Here is a 12,803-nt window from a genome sequence, read left to right on the forward strand (position 1 = left end):
TATTCTTTTTCATATTCTTTTCCATTGTGTTTTATTATAAGATATTGAATATAGTTCCTATACTATACAGTAGGACTTTGTTGTTTATCTGCTTTACGCATAGTAGTCTATATCTGCTAACCCCAAATTCCTAATTTATCCCTCCCCCCCTTTCCTTTTTGGTAACCATAAATTTGTTTTCTATGTCTGTAAGTCAGTTTCTGTTTCATAAATAAGCTCATTTGTATCATTTTTTTAGATTCTATGTGTAAGTGATACCATAAGATACTTGTCTGACTTACTTCACTTAATATGATAATCTCTAGGTCCATCCATGTTGCTGCAAATGGCTGTATTTCATTCTTTTTTTATGACTGAGTAATAATAGTCCATTGTCTGTATGTACCATATCTTCTTTATCCATTCCTCTATTGATGGACATTTGGTTGTTTCCATATCTTGGCTATTGTAAATAGTGCTTCTATGAATACTGAGGTATGATTGTATTAAAAAGGATGTTGCTTTTTAAATTATTTATCAGTATTTTATATTATTATAAAATAATATTTTGTTATTATCATGGTTTTATTACCATGAGTGGACTAGTTACTTTCAGTCTTTCAGTGTTTTGTTTAGCAATGTTAAGAACTTAAGCCATTTTTTCTTTTTCTTTCTTTAATCCTCTTATAGAATAAATTGGTGGAAGAAATGCTGAAAATGAAAGGAGAGTAAGTACACTCTTGTAATTCAAGTTGTTGTTGACCTTTTCTTTATTAATACCAAGCAGTATTCCTCTAAAGGAAGAAATAATTATTATAGCCACAAGGTAAGAAAATTCTTTCCTTTCTGTAATAGTGAACATAGTATGTGAACACAGTAGGTGGTTACAAAATTCTTGCCTTAAATGCCTCTTGCTAAAGGGGTTCCTCATGTGAAGCCATTAAAAAAATATATATATCTTAAAGAAATAAGTGCCAGGAAAACTTTAGTTTCCCTGGGGCAATTGATGGGTTTTCGCTTCTTGGACAGTGTGACCAATGAGAACTGACCAGATTTCCTTCTCACTTCATTTAAAACCTTGAGGCCCTCTCAGACCCATAGATGAATACTCTGAATTCTTCTGGTCTTGACTTTGGGTCTCTTTATATGTTCTCTATGGACATAATTTTATTTTATTCATTTAGTTTCATGTTTTAACTTATGTAATCTTATAAACTGCCTCAGTTCAGTTCAGTTCAGTCGCTCAGTCGTGTCCGACTCTTTGCGACCCCATGAATCGCAGCACGCCAGGCCTCCCTGTCCATCACCAACTCCCGGAGTTCACGCAAACTCATGTCCATCGAGTCAGTGGTGCCATCCAGCCATCTCATCCTCTGTCATCCCCTTCTCCTGCCCCCAATCCCTCCCAGCATCAGAGTCTTTTCCAATGAGTCAACTCTTTGCAATGTGGTGGGTTCAAAAGGACTTTATCAGGGGAAAAATACTCAGAGGCATGCTCAAGATTGTGTCTCGTTAGCCAAAATTAGCATGCCTGCAGGGCAAGTTGAGAAAACCAGTATCTGGCAGTGGCATAGAGATAACCATGCTCAGCTCAGACCAGTTATTATTTACTAATTTTGGGGAACTGGGTGTGCTTCTTCTCTGCCTTTCTTCTCCCAAACTGAGTATTTATAAAAATTAAATGGGTAGGAAACTAGTGTCTGCCATGCCACAAAGCCTTTTCATCAAACAAAAGCAAAGTACATAAGACAAATGCAGAACAGCTCCAGGCGAATTAGGAAAACATGAGTGCCACCCACACTGTCCTGAGGTTCCACGGAATGTAGTCTGAAAACACTGCCCCAGGAATTGTTGGCTCTAAATGATATATTCTGTGTATTACATCATTTAAATTATCAGTGTTGTATTCCATATGCATTGTAAAATAAATTAAAAGTATTTGTTTCTTTGGGAAGGTTATAGGATTAAGTTAGTTTTGTGAAATTCTGTGTAATTTTTTGGTAATCCTTTTTCCTTTCCCTTTTGAACACTTAGTTGTTTTTGAACACTTTTTCTTCAACTTTTTTTTATATTGGAGTACAGTTGATTAACAATGTTATGTTAGTTTCAAATGTACAGTACAGTGATTCAGTTATACGTTTCTGTTCTTTTTCAAATTCTTTTCCCATTTAGATTATTACACAATATTGAGCAGAGTTCTTGTGCTATACAGTAGGCCCTTCTTGGTTATCTGTTTTAAATACAGTGGTGTATACATGTCCATCCCACACTCCCTATTTCTCTCTGCCACCCTTTCCCCCTGGTAACTGTAAGTTCATTCTTCAAGTCTATCAGTCTGTTTCTGTTTTATAAGTAAGTTCATTTGTATAATTTTTTTTTTTTTAGATTCCACATATAAGCAATATCATAGGTTATTGCTCTTTCTCTGTCTGGCTTATTTCAATCAGTATGACAATCTCTAGGGTAACCCTTCTTTTTAATGTTTATTTTCAAGTGATAGTTGCATAAAGTGCACATCCTTGAACAAATGACTACTCTCCCATCGTCTGAGAACCAGTTTTTGAAATCAGAAATGATTACTCTAAGGGGCACTGGATAAATCTTGCAGACTCTAATAATACTTAAGTAACAGTTTCCCCCAAGGGCTACATCTAAAAATCTGCATTCTAACTTTTTGTTATCTAAAAAAATGGATTATGGAACTTTGAAAAATGTAAGTTTGGGGTAAGCAAGCATTAAAAAAAAAAAAAAAGCTTATATTGCAACTCTTGCTATCTTCCTGTTCTGTCAGAAGGGGAGGACTGAATATTAGTGATACTTTCAAATCAAAATCCTGGGCTTGGGTGACAAATGTCTGATTTGAGTACTGTCTTATACTTGGTCCCTTTGGAATATTATAACTCGATAGTTACCATTACAGCCTGGAGCAGCTCCAGAGCACCCTTCAGAACAAAGAGACCGACTACCTGACGATGACTGAGGAAGTCAAACGAGTCAGAATGTTGGAGTCTAAAGCATTCCAAGAAAAGGAACAACTGAGATCAAAGTTCGAAGAGCTGAAAGAAGAAAAAGAGAGAACATGCCAGGTGCATTTATGTGTTGGTTTTATGAACAGAGCCGATCAGCATAAGGGTGCTGGCTGCGATTGGGCACCCTGTAGTTGAGAGTTGCTCAGAGCATGTAGAGATGTGTGGGCACGAAAGCTGGGAGCCTGGGCTCTGTCTCTCCCTCCCTCTCCTCCTGGAAGGCATGCAATAATGTTATTTTAAATGAAAAATTCAAAGCAGCTCATTTTTACCTTCCCTGTATTGATTTCCCTACAGGAGATGGAAATGTTAAGGAAACAGGTGGAGTGTCTGGCTGAGGAGAATGGAAAGTTGGTGGGTCACCAAAACCTCCATCAGAAGATCCAGTACGTAGTGCGGTTGAAGAAGGAAAATGTCAGGCTTACTGAGGTAAACTCCTGATTGTTCTAAATAGGCTCATTCTGATTTTTAAATGATTATTTAATTAAAATTTAATTATTGAATCACTTAACTGCTTGGAAAAAAAATTGGCCATTGCTAGTCCAAGCATAATTCGGTTATCGTACCCATGAGATTCTTGTTTACCGTTAAGAGTTTATCAGTGGAAATTTAAACTTAATGAATTCTGAGAATACTTCTTCCTATAAGAATTAGAGCCTAAATTTTTTTTCTTTTCTTTTTCTTAAAAATTACCAGGAGTCAGAAAAGTTGCGTGCTGAAAATTTATTTTTAAAAGAAAGGAAAAAGACTGAGCCATAAAGATCCTGATCAACTGCCTACCTTGTTGGGAGACTTTTTTCCCCTTTTATAAAAGTAAGAGCTACCCATGCCTACTTAGTAGAGCTGAATTACGAGCCATGACTATTAATGGTGTACGTGGGGGTGGGGGGGTGGCTGACCCTCAAGTTTCTGAACACCGCATCTGTACATACCTGTGGTAACTGGCAGTCTGCAGTTAGAAGCTGCCATTTCAAAGCTTTTAAAGTCACCTGTAAATATTGGAAAACCTTTTCCTTTTTAAAATAAAAGCCTGTAACTGAGGCTTTACAGGGAAACAGGGATGTTGGCCAGATTAATTTTTTCCTTCTATACTGCCATAATCTCCTTTGAGTCTTGCATCAGAAACTCCAACAATATTACAGGGGTTTCAAAACTTCCAGTGAAGTTAGTGACTCCGCAGTGCGTATGGATAGCAAACTTGTTAATATAGATTATTTTTATATTCCTTGAAGTGTTCTCAGGAGCCTTTTTTGTGACTGTAAATATGGCGTTTTTTAAAATATAATAAAATACTTTAAAATATACATTTTAATAATGTAATTTATAGTGTTCATTGAGTATATATATTTACTGGCAGCTACTATATGCCAGGCACTGGTCATCAGTGATCAAAGCCAACAGAAACCCTGCCCTTGTTACAGGGAAGAATTGAGTCCATGTTGGATCTGTTTCTTTCACTTTAACCTTTGCTTCCCATTAGTTTTGTTCACTGAAAGGATATTGTCCGTACATAATAGCCTACCCCAGAGAACCCTGTCCCTCTGGCCTGAATGTTAAACCAAAATGCCTTTGTTCAGGATCCTGTCTACTTGTAGATGACTACAGAAAGGAAGGAATTAACACATACCCTCCCGGGGCTGGCCATTCCAGGAGATATTTGCCAGAATAATGGCCTTTTTACTTTACTTCTTCACCTCCCCCACTCTCTGTTCTATAAAGGAAACTGGCATCCAGACCCCAATAAGATGGTTGCTTTGAGACATTAGACTACCATCATCTCAGTCTGCTGGCTTTCCAAATAAAGTCATATTCCTTGCCTCAACACATCGTCTCTTGGTTAATTGGTCTGTCATGCAGCGAGCAGAACAAGCTTGGACTCTGTAACACCCTTAAAGAACTTCTGTGTATCAGCACTTCTTATTTATTGGGATTAACTGATTCGATGGACATGAGTTTGAGTAAACTCCGGGAGTTGGTGATGGACAGGGAGGCCTGGGATGCTGTGATTCATGGGGTCGCAAAGAGTTGAACATGACTGAGGAACTGAAATGAACTGAATATTCCATTTTGTAGACATGCCACATTTTATTTACTTACCTCTCAGCGGACATTTTGTTACCAAACCAAACTTGGGTTAGCTCACCCACATCTCCGTATGCAGTAAAGCCACTCAGCTGACACCAGGTTGTGGTGAAGAAAGGTGCAGGGTTCATTGCAGGGCACCAACTCCCCTACAGATTTCAGCAAAGCATTTTTAAAGGCAAGGTGAGGGAGAGGTGTCCCAGGGTTTGTGGTCAGTTTGTGTCCCATTCTCTGATTGACTTTAGAAAAAGCAGAGGAACCAGAGATCAAATTGCCAACATCCACTGGATCATCGAAAAAGCAAGAGAGTTCCAGAAAAACCTCTATTTCTGCTTTATTGACTTATGCCAAAGCCTTTGACTGTGTGGATCACAATAAACTGGAAAATTCTGAAAGAGATGGGAATACCAGACCTCCTGACCTGCCTCCTGAGAAACCTGTATGCAGGTCAGGAAGCAACAGTTAGAAGTGGACATGGAACAACAGACTGGTTCCAAATAGGTAAAGGAGTCTGTCAAGGCTGTATATTCTCACCCGGCTTATTTAACTTCTATGCAGAGTACATCATGAGAAACGCTTGGCTGGAAGAAGCACAAGCTGGAATCAAGATAGCTGGGAGAAATATCAATAACCTCAGCTATGCAGATGACACCACCCTTATGGCAGAAAGCAAAGAGGAACTAAAGAGCCTCTTGATGAAAGTGAAAGAGGAGAGTGAAAAAGTTGGCTTAAAGCTCAGCATTCAGAAAACGAAGATCATGGCATCTGGTCCCATCACTTCATGGCAAATAGATGGGGAAACAGTGGCAGACTTTATTTTTCTGGGCTCCAAAATCACTGCAGATGGTGATTGCAGCCATGAAATTAAAAGACGCTTGCTCCTTGGAAGAAAAGTTATGACCAACCTAGACAGCATATTAAAAAGCAGAGACATTACTTTGTCAGCAAAGGTCCGTCTAGTCAAGGTTATATTTTTTCCAGTGGTCATGTATGGATGTGAGAGTTGGACTATAAAGAAAGCTGAGTGCTGAAGAATTGATGCTTTTGAACTGTGGTGTTGGAGAAGACTCTTGAGAGTCCCTTGGACTGCAAGGAGATCCAACCAGTCCATCCTAAATGAGATCAGTCCTGGGTGTTCATTGGAAGGACTGATGCTGAAGCTGAAACTCCAATACTTTGGCCACCTCATGCGAAGAGCTGATTCATTTGAAAAGACCCTGATGCTGGGAGGGATTGAGGGCAGGACAAGAAGGGGATGACAGAGGATGAGATGGTTGGATGGCATCACTGACTCAATAGACATGAGTTTGGGTAAACTCTGGGAGTTAATTGGTGATGGACAGGGAGGCCTGGTATGCTGCGGATCACGGGGTCACAAAGAGTCGGACACGACTGAGCGACTGAACTGAAAGGAACTCTGATTGGCTGATAGTGAGGTAACAGGGTGCTATCACATCGCCTTATCAATCCTTAGGTGCCAGAAGGTCAGGGGCTATGCACTCATTGTCATTAACTTCCATTTAGCAGGGGGTTTAGCATCTATAAAACACCTCAGGAAATATGCCATCAGATCCTATTATCTAGGTACTTAGGGAGGAGCTAAAGCAGAGGAAGGGTCTATCCTCGGAAGGCCCTTTAGAGTCCTGCTCAGTTATAATTTGATCTGTTGGCAGTTGGAAGCTACTAAGAATAGTGCTGCTATAAATACTTCCATGTAAGTCTTGGTGTGAAAATACATTTCACATCTCTTGAGATACCTAGGGGTGAAATTGCTGGGTCATCTGGTGAGTGTGTTTAACTTTTAAAGATACTGCCTGTTTTCTAAATGTACCGTTCGACTGGGCTTTTTTATGTTTCCACCAGTAGGGTGTTCCAGTTTCTCCACATCTTCACCCATACTTGTTATTGTCAGGTTTTTACTGTAGTCATCTTCTCAGGTGTGAAGTACTGTATCACTTATATTTTCCTAAAGACTAACGATATTGAACACTTTCTACATATGATAGTAAAAAAAAAAATATATATATATATATATATATACACTACAGTATGCATGAACCTTGGGGATAAAAAATACTAAGTGAAAGAAGAGGGACCCAAAAGACCACATATTATATGATTCTATTTATGTGAATGTCCATAAAAGTGACAGCAAATAATTGGTTGCTTGGAGGCGGGAGTGGGAATTTCTTTATCTGCAAAAGGAAACTTTGTGATATTATGGAAATGTTGTACATCTGGTTTTTGGAGCTGATTGTACAACTCCATAAAATTGCTAAAAATGAAACTACCTGCACTATAGGTTAATTTTATGGTTTGTAAATTATACCTCAGTCATGCTGCACAAAAACAATTTTAGAAAATTAATGCAGGGACTTCTCTAGTGGTCCAGTGGTTAAAAATCCGCCTTCCCAAAACACTCTCCGACATACATCACAGCAGGATCCTCTATGACCCACCTCCCAGAATACTGGAAATAAAAGCAAAAATAAACAAATGGGACCTAATTAAACTTAAAAGCTTCTGCACAACAAAGAAAACTATAAGCAAGGTGAAAAGACAGCCCTCAGAATGGGAGAAAATAATAGCAAATGAAGCAACTGACAAACAACTAATCTCAAAAATATACAAGCAACTCCTACAGCTCAACTCCAGAAAAATAAATGACCCAATCAAAAAATGGGCCAAAGCACTAAATAGACATTTCTCCAAAGAAGACATACAGATGGCTAACAAACACATGAAAAGATGCTCAACATCACTCATTATCAGAGAAATGCAAATCAAAACCCCTATGAGGTACCATTTCACGCCAGTCAGAATGGCTGCGATCCAAAAGTCTACAAGCAATAAATGCTGGAGAGGGTGTGGAGAAAAGGGAACCCTCTTACACTATTGGTGGGAATGCAAACTAGTACAGCCACTATGGAGAACAGTGTGGAGATTCCTTAAAAACCTGGAAATAGAACTGCCTTATGATCCAGCAATCCCACTGCTGGGCATACACACCGAGGAAACCAGAATTGAAAGAGACACGTGTACCCCCAATGTTCATTGCAGCACTGTTTATAATAGCCAGGACATGGAAGCAACCTAGATGTCCATCAGCAGATGAATGGATAAGAAAGCAGTGGTACATATACACAATGGAGTATTACTCAGCCATTAAAAAGAATACATTTGAATCAGTTCTAATGAGGTGGGTGAAACTGGAGCCTATTATACAGAGTGAAGTAAGCCAGAAAGAAAAACACCAATACAGTATACTAATGCATATATATGGAATTTAGAAAGATGGTAACAATAACCCTGTATACAAGACAGCAAAAGAGACACTGATGTATAGAACAGTCTTTTGGACTCTGTGGGAGAGAGAGAGGGAGAGGGTGGGATGATTTGGGAGAATGGCATTAAAATACATATAATATCATATGAAACGAGTCGCCAGTCCAGGTTCGATGCACGATACTGGATGCTTGGGGCTGGTGCACTGGGATGGCCCAGAGGGATGGTATGGGGAGGGAGGAGGGAGGAGGGTTCAGGATGGGGAACACATGTATACCTGTGGCGGATTCATTTCCATATTTGGCAAAACCGATACAATATTGTAAAGTTTAAAAATAAAATAAAAATTTAAAAAATAAAATTAAAAAAATCCGCCTTCCTATGTTGGGGACGTTAGCTCGAACCAGGATCAGAGAACTAAGATCCCACGTGCTGTGGGGCAGCTAAGCCTGTGCACCACAGCTAGTGAAGCCACGAGCTCGGGAGTCCCTGCACCAAAGTGAAAGATCCTCCGTGTCACAAGGAAGACCTTATGTGCTGCAACTAAGTCCTGACGCAGCAAAAATAATAAATAAATAGAAAACTGATGCATGGTTGAATTCTCAACAGATAATACTAGTAAATCCCCAAGAGACAGAAATGAAAAATGAACAAAAATTCAGTGTAAGGTAACATACAGACACTGACTGCCCTGGAGGTGGGAGAACGTAGTGTAGTGAGGCTGGCAATGAAGAAACTTGAATCTTATCACCTCCTGAAATAAAATTCACATTTTATAGCAAGACAAGAAAAAGGTAATAAAAAAAATCTTTGTTCTTTGACATCTTTTGCCCTGATTCTGCATTGTGCGTCAGCCAAACCTTCCCCATTGACATAAATGGCTGCTCAACCATAAAAAAAAACAATATTCTAGCATCAGGAAGACAACTCCTTGAAATAATATTCCTTCTTGATTTCATAAGAGATCACATGGTGTTTAGTTCTCGGTTATGTAAACTGTCAATAATACATCATTTGATATACAGCCCTCTTTCTTCAAAAACATATAACTGTGCCTTGACTTTTAACAGGTAGAACAGTTCTCAGCTTTCTGAGATGTTTTAACCACATTATAAATCCTCAATTTTGGTTTGAACAAAATTTTCCAATTCTTTTCTAGGTTGATTTAGTTATTCATCAACAATCTGTATGAGTTCCCCAGGGCTGCTGCAACAAAGTATCATAGACTAGATGGCTTAAAACAAGAAATTTATTCTTGCACAGTTCTGGATACCAAAGGTTCAGTTAGGGCTTTTCAAAGTCAAGACTGAGGGCTCCAGAGGAAAATCTGTTTCATTCCTCTCTTGTGGTGTTGCTAGCAACCCTTGGCATCCCTTGGGGGTTTTTTTGGGTTTTTTTTTCATTGTCACATGTCAGTTTATTGAGGAATTTGTGATGCTAAAGGTTAATTCTACTCGATTACTTTTCATGATGTCAAATAAATTGTTTGCCAATTACTTTTCCCATATTCAGGAAACACAAAATTCAAAGAAATGTTTGAGTGAATCTGAAAATTGCCCTCATCCTATCTTTTTTCAAAAGGTGGTCATTAAGGGTTCAGAAGTACAGTAGCAAGGAGGAAGGATGAAAGTGGGACATGAAGGCAGATATTTTTGCTCAATTTCACTTTCAACGGTTCAAATCTAATTTTTTTTTAACATGTTTTGCACCAAAAAAGGAATCAATACTTTTCATTCCGCTCTTGTCAACTGTAGCCTGAGCCTTCTGAGCTGCGGCCATTTTGCTCTTTTCCTTTACAGTCTTGAAATCTTTGGAATTAAACTTAGTGTAATCTTCTTTTGCCTTTACAGGCTCATCTGATAACTTTGCTTTCTTTGATGGAGGGTTCGGCACTGAAGCTAGAGGTTCTGGAAGCTTTAAATATTTAGATGTCATCACTTAATTGTTGAGGGATATAATCAGATATCAGACCATGGGCATAAGAAACATAATCCTCATCCTTATCCCTGGAAACCTGGCCACCAGAGAAAAATGCAGTAGACTGTACCCGGGCATTGACATTTTCCTTATTGGTTTTTAACGCTGCCATAGTCTGATTAACCTTTTTTTCTAGCCATTTTAATGTCTTCTCTTTGCTGTACTTGCCGTATTTCTTCATATCTATTTCTTTTTCTTCTGTAACGTGTCGAAGTAACTTCTCAAGTTGAGGAAGTCTCAGCAACAAGATGCAATCTGGGAACATGTCATCCATCACAACTTGATCCGGGGGCTGAAACTTCCCCTCTTTATCAGCCTTTATAAGGTAGTGGAGAAGCAGAAACAGCGGGTCCTTAGGTGTGGCCAAGTGAAGAAGACCTCCTGATGGAACTGATTGATTTATAAACAAGAAGGGTTTTTTTCCCTTGAAAACTTTTATTTCAAAAGCTGCAGTAGACGCATATTGAACAAGTAAATGGCTCCTTCCCCTGAACATGGGTTAGCCAGTTTTACAAACACAAGCCTACTTTTCATCTTCTTTGAAGCATCCTTTAAATACTCTCTAATCCCGGCAACCGCTAATCTGTTTTCCATCTCAAAAATGTCATTTTGAGAATGCAAGGAGCAGGAACACGTGCGGCCAGGCGTGAGCCCTGTCCCTGCTGTTGGCACCGCCGGTCATGCCGCTCATCTGCTTCCGGCAGCCTCAAGCCTCAGCCCTCAGTGGCAAATGGCGGGAGAAGGTCCCTTGGTTTTTTGATGTACGATTCCAGTCTCTGCTTCCATGGCCACATGGCTTTCTCCCACCTCTGTCTCCTTTTTATTTTTTAATTGAAGGGTAATTGCTTTATAGAATTTTGTTTTCTGTCAAAACAACATGAATCATCCATAGGTGTACATATGTCCTTCTAAGAACACTAGTCAGAGTAGGACTCACTCTAATGACCTTAATTTGCCTACATTTGCAATGACTCTGAGGCAAGAGATAGATGGGCCCCAGGCTCAGCAGCTGGAATTGTTCCCTGTGGACAGATACTCCAGAGTAGCAGGATTTAGAGAAGAGTTGAGCCCTGCCCAGATAAGAGACCTTGTATTTCTCATTCTCAAGGTCAGTGAGACTTTCCCAACTATACATGCACAGAAAAGTTCCTCCGAGGTCAAAAGGGAGGGGGCATCATCTCATGTAAGTGATAGCAACCTACCCATAGGCCTCTCCGCTAGAACCCATCTTGGTTAAGAGGTGTGTGCTCACACATGGGAGGCCCCTGAGATACACCAGGTATATACCTTGCTCTGCCTGGTATATACTCACTTCAGGCAAAGCAAGATGATTGGCTACATAAAAGCCAGAAGAAATGCCCCATAAAAGTGATTCCAATTACCATGAAGGTTACTGCTGCAGCCTAGAATTATGGCACTCTGGCTGGCAACTGAAATCCTGCTTCAAGCCGCTGCAGGATGAGAAAACTCCGTTTCCAAGTAAGGTCACATTCACAAGAACTGGAGATGAGGACTTCAAAACGTCTTTTTAGGGGCCACAATTCAATACACAAAGTCAATCAGATAAAGGAAAAGGAGATAAAGCCTTAGGCCAGCTCAGGATGGAGTTAAAACTGAGTTTTGCAAAAAGCCAAAGCTGAAGGAATGCCAGGACCTTAAGTCATCCTGGCAACTCTGCTGCCTGGAATAGGCCTGGCCCAGAGTATATACTCAGAGAAGGCAATGGCACCCCACTCCAGTACTCTTGCCTGGAAAATCCCATGGATGGAGGAGCCTGGTGGGCTGCAATCCATGGGGTTGCTAAGAGTCAGAAACGACTTCACTTTCACTTTTCACTTTCATGCATTGGAGAAGGAAATGGCAACCCACTCCAGTGTTCTTGCTTGGAGAATCCCAGGAATGGGGGAGCCTGGTGGGCTGCCGTCTATGGGGTCGCACAGAGTCGGACACGACTGAAGCGACTTAGCAGCAGCAGAGTATATATTATTATTAGCTCATTTGTTTAACTGAGAAATGGACAGAGTGAAGAGAGGAAGAGACTGATGGAAGGTTGGAGAGAAGGCATAAGACACAAGACATTCACTCCCTAGGTCATCACAGGCCACACCCATCCTTCCTGTCTCACTGTAACCGGTATGGGGAATTTTGCACATTCATATTCCCTCCCTGGGCCCTGTAGCCTCTTAAATTTGTGACTTTGGCCCCTGAAGTTGAGGGCGAGTTCCAGTGGGTCTCCCAGAACTCAATGGGTCATCTTTTGTCCATTAGCCATCTCTGAGGTTTGTTTTCATTGCTTTTTAAATAAATGTGGGATAAGGTATTCCTTGCCCTCCATAGTCCCAGTTCAGGGTGCTCTAGTTAACATCATGGTATTAGTAAGTTTCTTAATTTTATCTTTTATCATCAAATCATAATCTGTTTACTCAAACATTTGTAGCAACGGTAATGAGGTGC

The 12,803-nt window shown here is 40.0% G+C and overlaps 1 protein-coding gene and 1 pseudogene across 2 annotated transcripts in view; one reads left to right on the forward strand and one right to left on the reverse strand.

Annotated features, from left to right (window-relative positions):
• KIF15 (kinesin family member 15) overlaps window positions 1–4,309 on the forward strand; it is a 59,240-nt gene extending 54,931 nt beyond the window's left edge. For both annotated transcript variants that reach the window (XM_044933939.2, XM_006070692.4), the window contains exons 32-35: window positions 670–707; window positions 2,900–3,065; window positions 3,303–3,434; window positions 3,702–4,309. In XM_044933939.2, the coding sequence (XP_044789874.1) occupies window positions 670–707; window positions 2,900–3,065; window positions 3,303–3,434; window positions 3,702–3,764 (399 nt within the window). In that variant the 3' untranslated portion in view covers window positions 3,765–4,309. The remainder of the gene's footprint in view (window positions 1–669; window positions 708–2,899; window positions 3,066–3,302; window positions 3,435–3,701) is intronic.
• A 5,700-nt stretch (window positions 4,310–10,009) lies between these two features.
• LOC112581170 lies at window positions 10,010–11,344 on the reverse strand (annotated as a pseudogene).
• Between the last annotated feature and the right edge of the window lie 1,459 nt (window positions 11,345–12,803).

This window comes from Bubalus bubalis, chromosome 21 (genome assembly GCF_019923935.1).
Source record: "Bubalus bubalis isolate 160015118507 breed Murrah chromosome 21, NDDB_SH_1, whole genome shotgun sequence".
In the NCBI taxonomy this organism is placed as follows: domain Eukaryota; kingdom Metazoa; phylum Chordata; class Mammalia; order Artiodactyla; family Bovidae; genus Bubalus; species Bubalus bubalis.